At 42.6% G+C, this 20,476-nt stretch overlaps 1 protein-coding gene across 1 annotated transcript in view; it reads right to left on the bottom strand.

The window, feature by feature from the left end:
• Nucleotides 1–20,476, bottom strand: part of SYNJ2 (synaptojanin 2) — a 724,073-nt gene that overhangs the window by 18,802 nt on the left and 684,795 nt on the right. Inside the window, exons 24-26 of the mRNA XM_078649121.1 lie at nt 19,723–19,835; nt 16,884–16,992; nt 1,668–1,882 (exon numbers count right to left, since the gene is read on the bottom strand). Of these exons, the coding sequence (XP_078505247.1) occupies nt 1,668–1,882; nt 16,884–16,992; nt 19,723–19,835 (437 nt within the window). The remainder of the gene's footprint in view (nt 1–1,667; nt 1,883–16,883; nt 16,993–19,722; nt 19,836–20,476) is intronic.

Genomic DNA, 20,476 nt, shown 5'->3' with positions numbered 1-20,476 from the left:
CCTGAGCAGTGTCTGCTAGGCATGTTGAGGTGTCCCAGACAGGGAAAGATGTAATAGAAATTCCCACAGTTGGCAATTCTTTTGGCAAAACAATAAATTGCCATGGGATGGCTGGGTACTCATGGGCAGTGGGTGAAAGACATAATGGAATGGTCTATGGCAGAGGACACATACATTGGGTTCTCCAGTATAAACAACAAGGTCACTGAAGACCTTGAGGTGTGGGGAGAGATACGGACGCCTTCGAGGTTGCAGGGGCACAGGAGGGGGATCAGAAGCCTTTGCGGGAAGCAACTTGTGACGCCTCGGGTGTCCAGGATGCTCACCGGCTTGGAGTCCCAGGGTATGCAGACCTGCGAGAGGGAGCATATGGCATATCCACAGATCAAGGACAGGATGCAACATGGAATGAATGGTAATCATGGGTGGTGGGAAGAGATGGTGCAAAACACTATTGAAATAAAGGCATTCACAGGAGGGACAGATCATTAAAATGTAAGCATATTACTGGAACTAGAGTAGAACGGTCAGTCATTTCTTTACTATGTTCCTCTGCATGCATAACTGTTATAATGTAAATGCATAAATAAAGCCGATAAAAAAAGAGACAAGTAACGATGATCTGCTTTTGGGAAAGAGGCATGTAACCCTCTCCAACAATTACATTTTTTCAAGGCACCAATGGGTAAGGACGTTCTAGAAGGGGGAATCTATCTGGGTTCAGAAGGGAAACTTGGCTTGAGAAGAGGTTCAGGGCCCCATGTGGGAATGACCATATATTTTTGTGTCATCTGTTTGAACAAGTGCAAACTATCATAAGGCAGGTGGATCACGAGGCCTGTGCTGTGGGGCAGCAGGACTCACTTGAGGGCTAGTATTATTGCTCAGCCACCTTGCTGTGGGGTCAGCCTTCACCACTCAGAAGACTGGTTCAGTCTCAGAAGTTCTGATTCTAGTTTGTGGATCCCACAACATGCTGATCTCTAGTCCATATGGGTAGTTTGTCAGTAGGCTGACTGCTGACACATCTGTTTGTAGCGAACAGGACCTGTTCTGAATGGACAGCTAACTTGTCACATAGCATAGCACAGTAGTGGACAAGCAATGTAGTTGTCCTTTCAAATGATGGTGGAAAACTTCTTGCTCTCCATTCGTGTAGACAGTAACATTGCTTTTGCTATTTTCGACAGCCAGCCACCTGGGTTAGGTCCTCAGTAGTCGAGCCAGAGCCATACCATGAACGTTTGGTCCTTTTTTCATTTTTCTGATGGAAAGGGCTGTTAAACACTGCGGCCAATGGAAACACGTCTTAGGGAAAATATGTTTCCCTGCTCGTTTACTTTGATAGCAGCTGTAGTATGAGGTACACAAGGGGTGAGAGAAGGCAAAGGGGCCATGTGGTAGTGTAACATGAGAAGCCAGGAAACATTTATGTATTTACTTTGTCACACTGTGTTCCCAGTGACTCAAACAAGAGGCAATTCTGGGTTTGGAGGATCTAAAGAAAAGACAAAAAGGCACTATTGTTCACCCTGGAGTCCTAAGTGACTAAAGCCAACTGGCCTTCTTTCAGCATTCTTAAAGTAAAACCCATCCAAATTCAATCGATTTTTTAATTGATGGGTATGCAGATCAAGAGACCAAAACAAAATACTTCATTGTCTTACATTTTCACATTTGATTCCAGTCCTTTGCGCGGCCGCTGGTTTCTTCAGACTGGGAATTTGTGGCGGAGGTCTGTGCGGAACCAGCGCCGGCGCTGGACGAGCAGCATTAGATAAGGGGGGCTTTATATCAACAGCCACATTTTCCAGTTTTGCAGAAGCTTGAGCCTTTATTGTTGAAGGCACTACCACATCTTTGGTTGCATCAGTGGGTTTTTCTGAAATTGAACAGATAATTCAAAGAACATTAGTAAAAGCCTGTTCAACCAATATCTGAACTACAAAAATTATCTTTCAAGCATAATAATCAAGGTACCATTCAATACAGTTATAATTGAAGAGTCGTAATCGAAGCTCATGCAATTTTCCAACATCAAACTAATTTATCACAAATACGAAAGGACAGAGGGGCCTAAGGAATATAAATTCAAGTGCTTAAAAATTAGAATAAACATTTTTCCATCAGTTGATGATTTGGACAAAACGCATTCAGAAAAATTGGGAAACCTTATTTTGGAAAGTGAAAGAGAAATGAAGCAACCACTGACTGATCAAGCCAACAACCAAACCGAGAAAACTTTGGAAGACGGAGAGAAACAGATTACAGATGTAGCCTTTGAAGAGGCATCGCAGAAAATCACAAAATCCCATATGAAGAATTATATAGGTTTCCGAATTACCAGGACAAGAATAAGTCAGAAGTTCAAAAGAGACATTAAAGGTCATGATACAGGAAAAGTTTATTTAGGTGCTTACAAGATGATGCATCATTTAAAACGTCATCTAGAGTAAAGCTACAGGAAGCAAATCTACCAGTGAAGATTCAGGACAAAGACTAGAAAGGACAATGTATTATTTGGCTCTAGTAACAAATGTATTGTTAGTTCAATATCAGAAATTGAGATGAGTGTTCTAAATAAAAGTATATTATGTTCACCAACTTCTTATAAAACTGGTTGGACCTCACGATAGATGCATAAAAGTGTGAGCAAATTAAAAATCAACAAATATTATGCAACCAAGACAATGACTCAAAGAGAACAAATAACACTTGGCGTTCTCAGTGAATAGATCCATTACAATTTTTTTTTAACGTTATCATTTTTATGAACAACATACATAGGTTCGTGATGCAGGAATTTGCAGATACTAGTCACACATTTCAAGATAAAAAAATACAGGCATAAAAATGACACAGCTATGTAAAAGTAAACACATTTCCTCATTTGATGTGAATAATTAACATATTGGATTGCGTTCCATGTTTGCCCTACTTGCCCGTTCCCGCCTCCCTTTTACCCGTCTAGCGCCTACGTGAGTTCTTGCACGCAACCATGATTATTGTAAACTTGCTGCGTCACCCCGTTGTCTCCACATTCTGGCTTGTCCCCTGTCCCTCTTGGCTAGCCGGTGTGCCCGACGTGTCTTGTAGTCAGAAGGTATTTCCTAAGGGGCTGTCAGATGTCCTTGGGTAGCGATGTGGGCGGTTGCAGTTCTGCATATAGTTCGCTTGTGGTATCGTAATATGTCATGCTCTTGAGCCAGTTCTGAATAGTAGGTTTCTGCCTGGTGCCCCAGCGAATAACTATTTCCGTTTCACCAGTAACATTGCTATTGCTACGAATCTGCACGTGTTTTTAGGCAATGGCTCCACATAACCCATCAATGCGATTAAGGGGGTTGCTTGTATTGGTATCCCCACCATCTGTTGTATTAAGCCATATATTTCACACCAATAAGTCTGTAGTATACTGCAAGACCAAGTCATGTGGAGGTCTGGAAGGAAGTGGCCTGCAAATTACATTTGGGACAGTGTGTAAAAGTGGTGCTTTTAATCTGGGTCATCTGATACGGTGTGACGTAGGCTCTTTCGAGTATCTTAAATTGTAATAATGTGTGTCTGTGGTTGCATGAAACTAGTTTGATTTGTTTCCAGCACCCTTTCCAAATTTCGACTGTAAGTGGTCGTTCTATAACGGCAGACCAGGTGTCTCTGACCTTAGTATCCCGCTGTGGCATCAACGCAAGGCAGGTTTTGTATGGTCTGGAAGTGATGTGCTACCCGCTATTGTCTGCTTTACCAACGTGAGTGGGCTGAATTCTGCCAGTTCTAGTGGGTAAGTGGGAATCGCGCCTCTAAGTGTGCTATGCAATTGGGTCAGTTCAAAATTGTCCATAAATGTGGCAGCTGAGAAACGTGGATCTTCAGTGCAAGTAAAGGCGTGTCCTCCCGGGAATAAATCCCCTATAATTTCTAGTCCCAGTCGGGAAAGAGTACAGTTGGTCCCAGCTTCTACCGTGGAAGGGATCTAGGGATTCGCAGAGAGTGGCAGTGCTGGAGAGTACAAAATTGACTCTCCTGTTTTTATGAGTAACTTTGTCCATGAAGACACACAATTGGAAAAAGAGTCCTAGGGCATTTTTATAGACCTGGCATGGACACAACCCCCAACAGAATATTTAAACAACAAAGAGCGTCCATGGGTTTCATCAGATGAACCTTCAACTTGTACGTGGCAACAAAAACTAAATATTAAGACAGAACAATGCTAACAGTGTGTGATTAAAGCAAAACAAGATATCCCTCAGGCGTGAAAGATACCCATCAGTTACTGTCCGATACCGCCCTTGTCATCATCTGGGTCTCCTCACACCAAGGAGATAACAATTGTAGCCATCAGTGTTGGATGTAAGTATTGGATGCTACAAAACTAATGATGCAAAGAAGTTATATAAGGTATCAAGATGTTATATGTTAACTGATTTGCAGTGCATAAAGTTGTGAGAAACAAAATTCGTGATGTGCATAAAATTGGAGAGATGGGAGGAATAGAAATTTTAATGGCGCCTCTCAGTCTTCCAATGATTAAAAACAGTGCAAAAAAGTAGCAGTTTGAACAAATATCTGCTACAGAACACTTGTGGTCAACATGTTTCAGCAGATCAAATGGACATGTTCGTCCTCTGCCTTCATCAGGACCTAATGCTTGCTACTGCAATGGGTGAAAAAATAATAAAGTAAAAGACTACATTTCAACCATGTCACCTGGTAGTCCTAGGTACATCTGGTTGCTCCTCCTGATGGCTAATAGGCAGGAGGGTATGGCTTCACCTAACCTGGCTGCGGCTCAGGTAAATGGAGCACCGCTCTCTCCGTCAGTACTCCTGAGCAGTCTTGGGGAGGTGACGGCTTAGCTGCTTGCCAGGAGTACCGACGGAGAGAGCGGTGCTCCATTTACCTGAGCCACAGCCAGGTGAGGCGAAGCATACCCTCCTGCCTATTAACCATCAGGAGGAGCAACCAGATGTACCTCGGACTACCAGGTGACATGGTTGAAATGTAGTCTTTTACTTTATTATTTTTTCACCCATTGCAGTAGCAAGCATTAGGTCCTGACGAAGGCAGAGGACGAACATGTCCATTTGATCTGCTGAAACATGTTGACCACAAGTGTTCTGTAGCAGATATTTGTTCAAACTGCTACCTTTTTGCACTGTTTTAATAATTGGAAGACTGAGAGGCACCATTAAAATTTCTATTCCTCCCATCTCTCCAATTTTATGTACATCACGATTTTTGTTTCTCACAACTTTATGCACTGCAAATCAGTTAACATATAACATCTTGATACCTTATATAACTTCTTTGCATCATTAGTTTTGTAGCATCCAATACTTACATCCAACACTGATGGCTACAATTGTTATCTCCTTGGTGTGAGGAGACCCAGAAACGTCTGGAGGTTAAGCGCTGTGAATCTGTGTCGCACAAAGCCAGATCGGGCAGGTGCTATGATCTGCTCCATTAAAAGTGATAATCTGGTTGCCATCATTTTGGCCAGGATTTTATAATCATAGTCTAGGAGTGATAATGGGTTGAACGATCCACACTTCCCAGAGTCTTTACCGGGCTTGGGGAATAGCACCAATACCGCCTCCCTAAATGAGGGTGGGAGAGTGCCAGATTCCAATGCTTCGGCATAAACTTCCAGAAGGTGTGGGGAAAGGAGTGTTTTGTACATTTTGTAGAATACCCTGGGGAACCCGTCTAATCCAGGAGCTTTAGAGCCATCCATTGCTTCAATGGCTTGTTCAATTTCTTCAACAGAGTAAGGTTCACTCAGGAATTTCCTGTGCACGTCGGGCAGCCAAACCATGGCAACCTCATCAAGATATGTCTTAATGTCAGCCATGGTGGTTTTTAAGCTAGTGGTATAGAGGTCTGTGTAGTATGTTAGGTGTGTGCACCCAATGTCGGTATTCCCAGCTGTGATCCGCCCTTCTTCGTCACAGAGCTTGGTAATGTAATTCTGGGTATACCTGGGTTTCAGTAGCCTCGCCAGTGTATGGCCTGGTCTCTCTCCTTCCCCGTACCTGCGAGCTGCAGCGCACTTTCCTAAGTATAAGGCTTCTCTACTAGCATCCTCTGTATATTCTGTCAATAATTCCGTCCTGCGGTGCAAGTATTCCACGTCTTCTCATCTGGCCAGACATTTCCTTAAGTCTACCAATACTCCCATATGTGTGGAGATGCATACCCCCCTCATGCACGCCTTGAAGGCTTCCGATAAAACTGCCTGCATTGTGACTGACCCGACATTGTTGGAGAAGTAGTCCACTATTGCTATGCGTAACTCGTCTTGGAATACTCGATCTTTTAATGCCATGGAGGGGAACCGCCACTACTGCTAGAGACACCCCTCAGTAGGAAAGTGTAGTGAAAGAGACACAGGGGAGTGGTCAGATAATGTGCGGGGTAGGTGTCTCACATTATGGACCTATGCCATTGTTGATCTGGTAAGCAGCCAATAATCCAGCCTCGTCCATGTGTTATGTTGTTGTGCATAGTGGGTGTATTCTGAGGCAGTAGGATTCAGATATCTCCATGTGTCTACCAAATCATGTTCCTGACACATGCCTTGAAGGACCATATGGCCTCTGGGTTTGTTTGTTGGGAACTTTGCAGTGCTGTCCAGAAGTGGATCTAGCAAAATATTTTAGTCTCCTCCCAGCACTAAATTGTCTGCCGATAGCCTTTCTATGTGTGATTGCAAATGTTAAAAAAAGGCGCAATCATCAGTGCTTTGGGCATACACATTAACTAGTGTAATTTTGTGGCCTGCTATTGTTCCGAAACCGGTCCTAGGATGCTTGCTTCCGGTCCAGGGAGGACCTGGCTTGGCAGTTCGGGCTGGACTGTTCCCATGAGGCACATGGTCAAGACTGATTTGCATATGGCCAGGTCTAAACTGGGGTGGCACGGTGAGCAAAAGAATGATGAATTTAACCCAGATATCTTGACTGGGGGTAAATGTTTTGATTTTTTCTGCATTCCGTCCATTAATTGTGTGTCCTCTGCTATTGTTCCTGTCACTATCAAATATCGTACGCCTGGATCAGTTATCGTGTCTATGTGTCTGAACTGAACTTTTCGACTAATCTGAATGGCTACTCCCCTAGCATATGAGCTATAGAAGTACCGATGAGTTCACCAGGTAAACGCACATTTCGACGGGGATAGTGGTGACAGATGCGTTTCTTGGAGGTATACTATATCTACCGTGTGTTGACATATGTACTGTAGCACAAATCTGCATTTCTTAGGGCTATTCAATCTGTGGATATTCCAGGTCAGTAGGGTAATGTTAGCACTGCGCTGTGTCTCTACCTTGTGGGCCATATCGGACTTGTATGTGTGTTGTGCCTGACTCATTAGAACGAAATAACTAACTAACAAGTGTAAATGTGAAACTGTATCAAATATATGTTCAAAGAATTCTGTACCCCTCCCCCTCGGTGGCTGTCCACCAGGCGATACCCCTATATCCCTCCTCCTTAACTGTAGCTGCACACAATGTCAACATAGCAATTCCCCAGTTCAGTATCATTGTGTTCCCACGGGGGGGCGGGGGGTTGGGGGGTGGAGACCCCACGTTGGACCCCACCCTCCCGGCAATTATTGTTTTCCCCCTCCTCAACAGAGATCTACTTGCGTGAACAGATGTTCACAGTGTAGCCCAGTCTCTGTGCCCATGCTGTTACCGTCTATGATTATCTGGCAGTAAAGCATTGCTGCGTTGTTATTCGTCTTTCCAGTTATTACTTCTAGCAGGTTGTGAATAAATCCGCACTTGTCCCCGACAATGCTTCCTGAGAGGCTTCCCCAGGGGAAGATCCGCCACTTGGGCCGCTGGCTCCCACGTAGTGCTTGCAAAAGTTTTGGACATCATCGGGACTATCAAAAATATTTTGTTTGGCCATTCACATCGATTCTGAGCCGGGCCAGGTACGGCACGCCATATCAAAGTCCCAATTTCTGGACCGCTGTCTTCTCTCCCCCAAATTTACATCTGGCTTCTTGCACCAGGGCCGCGAAGTCTGGGTAAAATGAAACGTTGGAACCCTGCCATGTCAGTGTTCTTGCTTCTCTGGCCAGTCGAGGTATTGTGTCTCTATCTTTAAAATTGAGCAGTCTCCCCATGATTGGTCTGGGCAACAGGCCCGGATTAGGGCGGGGGCCGAGCGTTCCATGGGCTCGTTCTACGGTAAAGGTGTTTGAAAATTGTACTGGCCAAAACAAGTCAGTCAGTAGTCGTTCCATGAATTGGTCTAACTTTCCTGTGTTGGTTGACTCTGGAATTCCCATAATATGCACATTGTTGGGACGGCTTCTCGCTTCCAAGTCCTTATTCTTTGCAGAGACTGTCTTTAGTAAACACTCAAGTCTTTCAACTCGCTTAGTAGTTTGAGCTGCCCTATCTTCCAGGTCTGATGTGCGGCCTTCCACTGTGTCCAGTCTGGCATCGTGGCGATCGATCCGTTCTCCCATTACGTCCAGGCGTCGGTCAAGTGAGTCAAATCTGGTGTCAAGCGCCTTGAATCCCGAGCGTAGTTCTAGCAGCAGGGCCAAATTATCTGGGGGTGCAATCGCCTGCGGTAGCTTCTGCGGCCATTGCTGTGGGTTGCCGATTGGCAGTCTTTGGGAGGGCTTTAAAATTCAACTGTTTCTGTTTAGGATCCTTATGCACCATTCCCGACTGGTAACAGGAGATCTAGTCAGCCCGACTGCTTGTTGTGAAGATCGCGTTGAAGCAGGTCGCTGTGCACTGTCCCTCAATCCTCCACAAAAGAACATGCAGAAGATTAAAGACTGGGGGGGGGTTATTATCGATAGGGGAGTGCGAGCCAGCCAGCAATCTGTCTCCCACACAACTTATTGTGGTCTTCCTGGGCGCCAGATCATCTTACAGCTCGCTCTGCCACTCCACCTAGTAAAAATCAGTGGGGCCCTCGTGTGACTCTCTCTTGTGCCCGGGGGGAGGGAGTGGGAGGGGGACCTACTCGCCAAGTCTCTGTGTCAGTGCGTCCCAGACATACGGCTGTGTGTTATTCCCTGGCCAGGCTCCCCCGCAGGCTCTATTTCTCCAAGTAGTGAAGAGGAGTTGTGTCACTGTGGGGTGGGGGGGGTGGGGGGGCTGTCAGTGTTATTCCAGCCTGCCAGCTGGCTGAGAGTCCCATGTTATTATCGCTCCCAGAGCTGCACTGTAATGATTCGAGGCCCCGGAGGAACGCTCTTCGTGCTCCCAGCTCCGGCGGTGCCATGCTCATGTGGCCATGAGGATTACGACGTGTCGTCTTTTATACCCAGTAATGCGCTGCGCCCCTCTGCGTTCTTATGGGGCTCAGCGGGTGTCCGTGGAGGCAGCTTAGGTTTCCCAGATGCCGTCACCAGTCCGGTGTTTCGCCCGCTCTCGCCGCCGCCGCTGTGTCCTGCGCACTGACGGTCTCGGCACCCGCAGTTCTTCAGCCTATGTCCAGCGCCGGAGTAACTCAAGATGACGCAGGTACGAGGGGGGCCTCCAGATGTAAAATTCTCATGGAGCTCATCGGAGATCCACTCCGGTCAATCGCCCTGGGGTACGGTCCCGCTCAGAAGTGGTTCAGTGAGGTATTGTTGCTTTCAATACCAGTTGCATCGGGCCAGCGGTCCGTAGGCGCCATCTTGCTTCCCAGGTCACAAAATGTTTGGGAGTTGATTTGGGGCTCAGTTGTCGATTTTGCCGCACAGTTTTTGGCTCCACTGCAGCTGCAACTATTCCGATCCCAGAATTGCCATTTCTGGAGGGGTTTGAAGGTGCTTACATGCCGTTCTGCACCATGGCGTGCGGGGTCCACATGGAGCTTCAGCTCCAAGCGGACATTTCGGTCACCGATCCACCCACACCCTCTATTACTGACTTAAAGAATTTACAAACTTTGATGAGTAGCCAAGATGATGAGAGGCCCAATATTGAAAATATAGCAATGGCCTTAAATATAGATACTCATGGTGCTCCAACTGACAAACTGAAACCTAAGTTAAGTTTTTTCAGTTGTAGTTATTGGTGTTGACACATTTCTGGATGTGCAACACTGGACAATGACACTATAAAAATGAATTTTAGATGTTTAGATTTAAATAAAGTGGAAAGATTAGCACTTAAAACACTGTGGGCTTCATTCGAAGTTCTCTGTTCACTCCGACAGGAGACACAGTGTTTTCCCAGGAATGGGGAATAATATGTGAGCCAGGTAATACCAGGTCTAGTCCTACATGTTTTTACCCCTTTAAGGGAAACAATTGGCCCAAATCAGCGAACATGTACCACTTGCTTGAAGCAGGTGGTAAATGCTCTGGGTGCTTTTTCTCTAACCTGTCGGCAGGCAGAATGGGGGGTGGGGGGGCAGTGGGAGGGAAGGTTTTCTTTTTCTCTAGCTGGAGAGTGTTCCTTATGCTCCCCGCATGCTGAAATATGGGGTTAGAGGCACGGCACAGCAGGTGATCTATCCAAAGGTCTAAGAGAGGATTATTGTAACTCTGAGAAAAGGTCGTAAAGTAGTCTAGATGAATTTTAAGGATTGTGAGAATGACAACTGAGTGACAGAAATATCTATTTCTGCTGAAAGATCAGAACTGGTGAAAGTCATTAATGATTATAACATGTTATTGAGCAAGTGGACAGATTCAAGAAAAACCATCATATGCCCAGAGCAATTCTTATATGTCCAAGCGCTACCATCATATGTCCAGGCAAAACTTCAAGTAGCCCACAAGTGCCCCAAACATCCAGCACAATCATCATATGCACAGGTATAACGTGCTGTGACAAAGCTTCCAATGCTCAAACAAATTCCAAGACACACCCATTATATGATTAGAGACAGCTTTACTAGATAAAATGTAATTTATGCTTGGGTACAGTCCCAAATGCCCAGACACAATCAAAATATGAGTAGGCACTAATTCAAACATGTTAACACTTACTCTACCCCACATTGCTGCTTCCCACTAGAAATTAAGTCACAGTGCTTCACTCCATAAATAGCCTACAGTGCCCATACCTCTAACAGTAGCCCAAAAGTTCCACGCCCCATACATTTCTGGCCAAACATTTTGATCTTTATAAGTCATCACTGGACAGTATTGCGTTTAGGTATTACTACCCGTATGTGCTACTACCCAGGAATTATTACCCTCACACAGCTTTCCTCATCCATTATGAACTCACACATTTGTACTCTGAATCATTACCCACTCGGTGATGCTTTGGATGAATTACTAAGTGCAATGCCCTGCCACAGTATTCCACTGCACTGGTCCCCATACATTTCCCCAGGAGTTGCTTTATATGAATTATCATCCGCTCTCCCAAAATTATTGCCCTAAGGTGCTGGGACCCATACATTATTACCCCCTTAGAGTGGTTTCCCATAAATGGTTGCTTCACAGGGTTGTTTTTCATGAATGCTGTACATATAGATTTAGCTAACAAATTACAATCATTTTCCCTACTTGGTTCCTCATTTGGAAGGAGGAGGGCTCCGTTTTCATGAAGGATTTACAATTTCCAAATTATAACCCCCCAAACCTACACCCATCCCAAGGAACTTTAACGAGCGGCTAAAGGTAGACCATCATTTCAAAAAAACTAACAACTTAGGTGAAAGGGGTGGTAGCCCTGCAACATTTATCTCTTTAGCCCTTCTGCCTTTTTCCATCAGTTAATCTGCAGAGCAATGTTCTAAAACAGAGCTGCGCCCCCAGCCTCACCTCTCTTTGTATGTTGTGTAACTTGCATGAAAAGCAATACCGGCCAAAAGCCCAGTGACTTCGGGAAGACAGCAAGACAATCATGTGAAAAACCACTGTCCATCTTGGTAATCCTTAATAGCTATAATGCATGTTTCTTCACAATTTCTTTATTGAGTAAAAAGTGGTAGAACACAAAATAATGTGTGTCTTTTTTAGAAATTCATTATGCAAATAGATTTTTTTTATTTCAAATAAAGTTTATTAAGACATCCTTATAAACAGCAAACACTCATAATGAAAATAATTTATGATTTTAAAACCACAATTCCCTTAATATAAGCTTGAATAGAATGTTGCACCAAAGAACAAAGTAGATATTAATTATACATAAAAAGTAACTGAAAAGCCTATGATAAAGTTCTGATCTTACACATGTTAAAAAGGGGCTTTACGTTAATTTGGCGTTCTCGAAGAAAGGCTGGACACAACAGTAAGATATGATTTAAAACACTGAATTTTATCTCAGCCCAAGTAGAAATTATCCTTTCAGCATTATAGGCCCAATCAAGTTGAGAATTTGAGTAGTGGGCTATTTGCCCACCCGTATTAGTGTAAACCTTTTACGAGTTGTTGGACGAATAGGTAACAATAGATAGTCAGAAAAGCCGGTGGTTAATCTTAAATTTTAAAATATGTTGAGGGTATTTCTTGTTACTTACATAATTTCATCCTGCAAAAATTATAACATGCTCATTTTCTGTTTCAGCGAAATCTTGTTTACATTATGGAAATTTAGAGATGCTCCTTTGGGATTACTATCAATTCCTTACTTCTTGAACAGAGTCCTCAAATGGGGTACAAAACTGCGTGTGCAATCTTTTTCTATTTGCCATAAGTCTCTCCATCTAATAGTAGCAACAAAAGTTATGTCTGAATTATCCAACATATTACAAGATTTAATCTCCAATATTTCTTCATCAAAATTTAAGGAACGTTGCCCAATCTCCATTCCACAATGCTTGCACTGGTACTGTGGACGGCCTATATAGCCACTTTCTAAATGTTTTCTTAAAATCTTTACAAAATTCATTCAATATCAGGTCCAAGCAAAATGCACAATTCCCAAACAGAATAACTGGTACCATCTTTTGTATACACACATTAACAGCAGGTTGAAGAGAGTAGCCTCTTGTCACAGCTGCAAATGCATTTTTTGCTACTGTCGTATGGAACTCCGCTCAATTAAATTCCATATTAATAGCTATGCCGCAAGTATTTATAACATTTAGTTTTGAGTACTTGTTCATTCCCTACTGTTCACCTTTTGTAAACTAAATCGCATAATCTGTGTCTTGCTCATGTTTAATTTCAGCGTATTCTTTACACAATCAACTTAAGACAGTTAAATGAGCCTGTACCCCAAAAATTTCCTAGAGAAAACCCTGTTTCTTACCAGCTCCTTGTGCTGTTTTTTCAATCTGTGAGATAGTGGCTACAATGCAAGTGCCCGGCGTACCAAGCTTCTACCTCCAGTGACCCTAGCTGATGTCCAAGTCAAGGACCAAGTTCTTAGAGCTACTCAAAAGAAAATGGACAGAGGGAAGAATTAGCTCCTGGCCTGGTAAAATAAGAAAAAATTGTCTTCACAGAGCACAGCAGAATTAGAAACCATCGGGACTTGAGGTTCCAACAGCAGAGCATAATCCAGATAAAAAGCTGCAGAAAAGTATTGACACTTGCTGTAAAGTGTTATGCTGGTCCTTGATTCTGCTGTCTAAGGTCAATCGTGGGATCGCCCACTTGTCTGGTATGTTGTTGTGATCACGGTGTGAATTCTTGAGAAACTGAACATGTTTCCCAACATAAATCAATCATCTTACCGTTTTAACCAATTTAAAGTGGCATACATTTGTGAGGTTGTTAAACCTTACAGCCACTGATTTGTAGAAGGCCAACTCTGTTTTTGTTATTTAGCAGATGTTTGAAATGCAGTTACTAACACTGGAGTTATTCCACCATCTAGGATGTTGGCAGGGATAGTTCCGAGCTTTAACACAGTATTCCACAATTTACAAATTTCCTTCCTGAACTTCTGCTTCAGGCTGTAGAGGTATATTTTAATTGATAAGATTTGAGGCCTGGACGAAATTTTAATTATGCAGGTAGAATCTTATAAAATTTGTATATTTATCTGTACAAGAACTTCCCAATTTTGTTCCCCATTTTGCAGACATGCTGTTTTGCAAAATTCCATCCACAGGGGACTGGTTCAACCAGAAAATGTCTTGTGAACTGGGATGAAACTGTAAAACCGGTATCTAGCTTAACAGAGAGAATTTGTCTCCTCGAATCACGTAACTGCTAGTATCTTGCACGACTTTTGTAATTGAGGTGTGCCCTCACATTCATCCTTCAGGCAAGAGAGCACCCAAACAAGTTGAGTTCCCATAATAGGTGTCATTTTCATGAAAATTAGGCATATTTTGCAAGAGACAACTATTGCAATTTGACCCACTGTTACATTACTGAGCCACCAAATTTAGTATCTTCTCTGGCTTCCAAATTGGTTTAAAAAAGAGAATAGAAACAATAAGTCATGTTTTTAATATTTGCTTCCTTATCACCAGGAGGAGGAACATCAAACAACATGGCTTTTCACTGCCTTTATGGACTTGAGAGCGCACGGAGAAACAGTTGTGTTGGGCTATTTCAGGCAAGACCAGTCAGGCAGATGCAGATGGAAGGGATAGTTAACACTTTGTGGCAACACCAGCACATGGAGTATGAGGTTAATACTCAATTTGGGACGGAAAGTCTTGGACTGCATGTTCAGTGGTAAAGCATAGGCAGTGGGTGCGGCACATTGTGAAGAGAAAACTTGATGCTAGCGGGGGATGGACATTCTTGCGATCAAGGAGAGTAGGATTTTAAAACGGATACCATGAGTTCAATCCGCTGCTTACCTTGAACAGAGTTTGGTCCCTGTAGTGGATGTTGGAAAAGTTATATCTATGCATACCTCTGGACAAATTAGTGCTAACCAATGTTATAGTCTCAAGCTAGGCTAGGAAGAATATGATAAATATGAGGCTAGGCTTCTATTGTGAGCAGCCATTATTCCCAGTGAAATACGGGGGAAACACTTTCTGCTGTATGTCTAGGGATAGACGTTGCACAATGGGGACTCAAGGTGCTGGGACATGTCTGGCGAGAGAAGGTCAACAGGGTGGGGCTGAAGTCTGTGAAATATGAGCGTGCCTAGGTTTTGAGCTGGTTTAGCCAGTACCGCTCCAAGACAGAAAGTACGGCTGAAACTTGCAAGCTGTGAAGCATCTGTATGGATGTTTAGAAAAAGCATTCTAGGATAATCACAAATAGCAAACCCCCTAATCTAAAAGTAAATCAGTCTTGACCCTGCTCCAGTAGGAACAGGCCAGACCCACATGCCAGGCTGAAGGGCCAATCAGGGCAAAACCAGTCTTGAGTTGCTTGTACCCTGGTTCACCTGGCTTTGCAGTTCAGGTTGTATTGGTACTGTTGGAGCAGGACCACTACTGATTTCCATATGGCAGGGTCTAATCTGGGGTGGCATTGTAAGGTAAAGAACGATGGGTTGGAATGCTACCCTGAGCGAATGCCAGTGTTTAGTCTTAACCGAGTATTCCTCCTATCATCTTTTGCTTGATTGACAGCAAATGCTTTTAGTTGAGATTGATTGCCTCATTGGGAGACTGCTGTGCAGATCCAGTTTTCGTAAGATTTTCGTTTAAAATAAATAAATAAATAAATAAAGGTCTATCACATAATCTAGCAACACTTTATGGTTCAAGCATGGAGAACTCTTTTGTGTGACTCTAGCATGTATATTCTCAATTGGGGCTGACTTTATAAAAGTGGTGCAGGCTTAAATCTAATTATAAACCTTCTCCTTGACTCCTATTTGAAAACTGCAAACACTGTTACGAGCAAATTTGCCATCATCTCTTGCTTTCATGCACAATGCGGAAGAACAATTTTCTTTATCTCAGTTAGTTACAGTGTATCCACTAAGAAACTGGGCCCATCTTTATCTCAAGCCATACAATCATAGGTCGTAGAATATATTTTGTCTTTGGCTCCTCCTCCAACTCATGCTGTAATTGATGGAAGCAGCATGAGTCCCTTAGTAATCCTAGTTACACAAAGAAGCTGTATCCAGCATTTATCCTCAACGAAGACAGTAAATATTTCAACAGCTAGCTTACTTTCCATAACCATCTTTTAGGTGCATTTATATAATGACTAGATATAAACTGGACATTAAATATATGGTTGTCACTCATGAGAAACAGATATTCTGTTTGCCTGTTCTATGCCTGGAAAGAGTTTAGTTAATATACCCAATAATACATTCTTTAGGACCAAATTGGAATCTGAAAGGATCTGCACTTACAAGAAAGCCAATCACATAAAACAGTGCAGCAAAACTGTGTGAGATGAAAAGATGCACTATGAAAGTCCATTTGGGGTGTGATAAATTAACACACATTACAACTGGGCTGGAAAATTGTGACCCAAGTGCATACTTGCTTTGCGCAATGATAAGAATTCAGAGCTGCGTAGAGTTTACTGAACCCAGCAATTGCCGGGTACCATGGAATTCACCCCCCCAGATTTTCCCCTGTTAAATTCAGCAGGAAAATCCCGATAGAAATTAGTAGGTGAAAAAGGCACAGTAAATATCTAGACATGTAGAGAGTATCAAAATCCTTATGTTATTTTCCAATGTTAGGGGATAATAATAGGTGCAATTTATTGCAGAAGTAAAATTTCAATCCCTTGGATTTCAGATTTTATCTGTGGCAATAAAAAGCAGACTCTCCTTCGGGGAACTCGTAACCAAAGCCTTTAATTTATCTTGCAAAATCATACATCCTAAGTTTTTGTGTGTGATATCAGGAAGAAAAGCCAGGCACTCATCCCGAGTACAGCTGCTTTGTGTTTCCACCAGAAACCTGCAGGGTACCAAGATCTCAAAATACTTTCTTTTATAAAACACATGCAAACTCCCAAAGGCCGAGAGACAGAACTGAGTTGTATCCAGTGTCAGCAAAGGTGGAAAAAATTAAACATGCCTTAAAGTGCCCTACTATTAACAGAGAGCTCACCACTTTTTGCCTCCATAAGCCATCGTATAGTTTCTTCCGCTTCCTGGGCATTCTTCGTTTTGATCTGAACTACATTATACGGTTTACTAATCCCAGACCTGGCTTTTGGCTATTGAGAAGAAAAGAAAATGTTACTCACAAGTAGAGTAATGAATCCATTGTGGCCTGTACAGTCTTCATAAGGCATCCAATATCAACATGGCGTATTATTCACATGTTTACATTTACCAAATTACAGTATTCATTGTGGCTCATCTGCAGTAGAAAGTGTATATATGCAAAAGAAACAAGAGCGCTAGAAGAGAAAACAGTCATATGGCATATGAAAATACTGATATTTATTGATGCTTTTATTGTTTAAGAAAGAACAGGACAGAAAACTGTAAAGTGTGCCTAAAAATAATAAAAATCATAGATAGTTATCAGTGACAGATATCGGTCGTCTGCACGTCTTATATGACTTGAGGGCCAACAGCTTGGGAGGAGTCGAGGGGTGAAAAAAAAGGTCATGTTTTTCAAAAGTAAAGACCCAATTGTTAAAGAAGAAGATCACAAGGCAATATTCTACTTACTTTAGTGACATTCATGAAAATTGATGTATGTGAATTCATGGAAAACGAAAACATTGGAGGAAACCACATCATGGAAAACCAATTTTAAGCAAAGACAAATACATCGAAAATTAAACGAAACAATTTAAAAGAAAAATTATTTCAAAGAAACATCCTAAATCACAAACTTGGGTGAATATTAGGGGGTAGTGAGGGTTATTTTTTAGTTCAGGGATGGGTGATGTTTAGGGGCGATAAGATTATCAGGCATGGGTGGAATTTAAGAGTGGTGAGGGTTTTTTAGGGTTCAGGGATGGGTGGCGTGCAGAGGTATTGAGTTTTTTTTAGGTTTTATGGATGGGTGGAGTTTAGGACTGGTGTTTTTTAACTTTCAGCAATAGGTAGAGTCAAAGGGTGTTAGGGTATAGGTGGAGATTAGGGTGGTGTGAGGTTTTAAAGATTTGGGGATAGGTGGAATTTACATGTAGAAAGGGTTTTTAGGATTCATTGATGGGGGGAGTTTAGGGGTGGTTAAGGGTCATGAATGGGTGGTTTTCAGGAGTGGTGAAGGTTTTGTTTAGGGTCCAGGGATGAATTGAGTTAATGGGTGGTGCAGGTTTTTAAGGGACCATGGATGGATGGGTCTAGGTATCAAAAGGGGTTTTTATGGTTCAGGAATGGATGAAGTTTAGGGGTAGTGAAGAGGTTTTAGGTTAAGAGAAGGGTATAGTTAAGGAGTAGAAAGGGCTTTAAGGGTGGAGTTTAGGTTCAGGGATGGGTAGAGTAAAAGGGCTTTTAGAGTTCAGAGATCGGCGGAATTTAAGGTCAGGGATCGATGTCATCTATGCATTGGGAGGCATTTTAAGGGGGCAGATTGGATGGTGTTTAGGGGTGGTGAGGGTTCAGCAAATTTTCCAAAAGCTTTCAGAGTTATTGTTTGACAATGTACCCGATATAAATCTGAAATAATGTTACCTGACATAAGGGATCAAAACATTTACCTTAAAAAAAAATTCTGAAAGTAATACCTGCAACCATTTCATTTGCACATTACAAAATACATATACACAGCCAACTTCGAAGAAAACATAACATTCTAGTAATGGTTTCTATGAAATGGTAAATGCCATCCCTCCTGAAAATCTCTGTTAAACCGTTTAGATGAAATGGTTTCTCAGTGATGGTGTTCCATTAAATCGTTTTTCTAAGAAATCACAAACAACCCTCATGAAATACCTGCAGTTCAGAGGAGAGGTCAAGAAATCTTTCCTACTACCCTTTATCGCAGTGTTAACCTATACAGACCTTAGGGAGCCTTATAGCATCTCCAACCCTCTCCTAGGTTCTGACTGAGCAAGACAAGAATACACCAGTAAGAGCAGACACCCTCCCAGCGTCTGGGCAGTGTCCACTTCAACATAACAGATAAAGACGGGAAAAGACTACAAGAAATACAAACATGTTCAAATGAAACCATAAGAAACTATTTATTTGGGAGTCAAATACAGCTAAGGATTTACTGTAAATTAGAACATTGATATGTTGAGAGCTTCAGCTTAGACAATGGAGCAGCAGTGGCCTATACAACTGGTATAGGCCTGCTGCTCTCAACATTAGAGTGTCCTAATCCACAACCCCGGTGTCTCTCTAAAATATAAGGATTAGACAGGGGAAAGCTAAAGGCAGAGCCTGTGTAGCGGGGTACACAGGAACCTTGCTCCCCCATCTCCCACAGCTCAGTGTCACTGGAGCCTCGAAATGAGGGAGGGGTAATGCTCCTCAGTCTCCTTGGTGCAATTAAACAGGCAAAGTAGTTAAGCCGAACCCAGGGAGAACCAGGGGCTGACTTCAACCTCCTTTCACAGCGGTTGCTGTGAATGTCCAACGGCTAACAGCTGTGAGCCCGAGTGCGGCTGTTATCTGTTGAACAATCACAGCAAAAGCTGTGAAACAAACATTTCAGAGCTGCAGAGTGATTTTAACTACTAAGGGCTTCGATAGGCATTCGTTTTTTAAATTAGGACATTCTATCCTCATTGAGTAGAATGTTCTAATCGCATTATAGACTGCCCTAGCCAGCTACACCTGCCATTAAAGGCCCGCTCCATTGTTAAAGGTCCTCACCTTCGATAAGGCTAAAGTTGTACCACTAGTTCTGTTTGTAGTGCGTTTTGTGCCTCCATAGCTTGAGATATCTTTGCAAATTGATAATGCCTAGACACAGAAGATAGCCTTTTAGAAAACAACTTAAACACAAATCCTTTTCAAGAACTGTAAGAAGAACTTACTGGCTGCTGTGGTGCTCCAGGGAGTAGTGTTACCGGATGTAGCATGGGAGGCTGAGGGGACGGTTCCAAAGGGATTGTAACATCAGATGAGGATTTTTTGACTGGTAGGTTACCTGTAGATCAAACGCAACTGAGATTTACTCATAACATTTATTTTAGGTAAGGCTCAAAATCTACACAAAGAGCGACTAGCAATCCCACAATAAAGTAATACCAACTATGACATTACATTGTGTGGCTAAAATCCATCTTTTAAAGTATAAAATGAAATAATATGATTTCAATATTTATGATAAGAAATTATTATTTATTAGCATGCCTGACACACCCAGTGTTTGAATAACACAAGATAAATAAAAGCCACACAATTTTCTGTCTGGGACTAAAAGGAAAACAAACTAGTTATACATTTCCAGCATTTCAGCTCTTTTTTTGATGTGAAGTCAGTTCCTCCTGTAAGTGGAATTATACTAACTTGCCCACATTTCCTCCATCTGCTTGAAGCTCAAATGATTTATCGGAGGTCCATAGCTGTAAGGCCAATGTACAATGTGAATGTAGTGGGTAAACAACTTCCGATTAGCCGTACTGACGGCTTCTCCAGTTGGGATGCACACCAGTGCTCTAAGTACCATTCAGTCTGTGTGTGATGTAATTTTGCAGTAATGTTAAAACATATATTCAGATTGCAGAACATGTGCACTCTCTCACAAACTTACTGCTGCACTTGCACACTTAAACTATACTCAGTGAG

Source organism: Lissotriton helveticus, chromosome 6 (assembly GCF_964261635.1).
Source record: "Lissotriton helveticus chromosome 6, aLisHel1.1, whole genome shotgun sequence".
NCBI classification, from domain to species: domain Eukaryota; kingdom Metazoa; phylum Chordata; class Amphibia; order Caudata; family Salamandridae; genus Lissotriton; species Lissotriton helveticus.
Note: the sequence above shows the minus strand (reverse complement) of the source record. Positions and strands in the feature narration are given on the sequence as shown.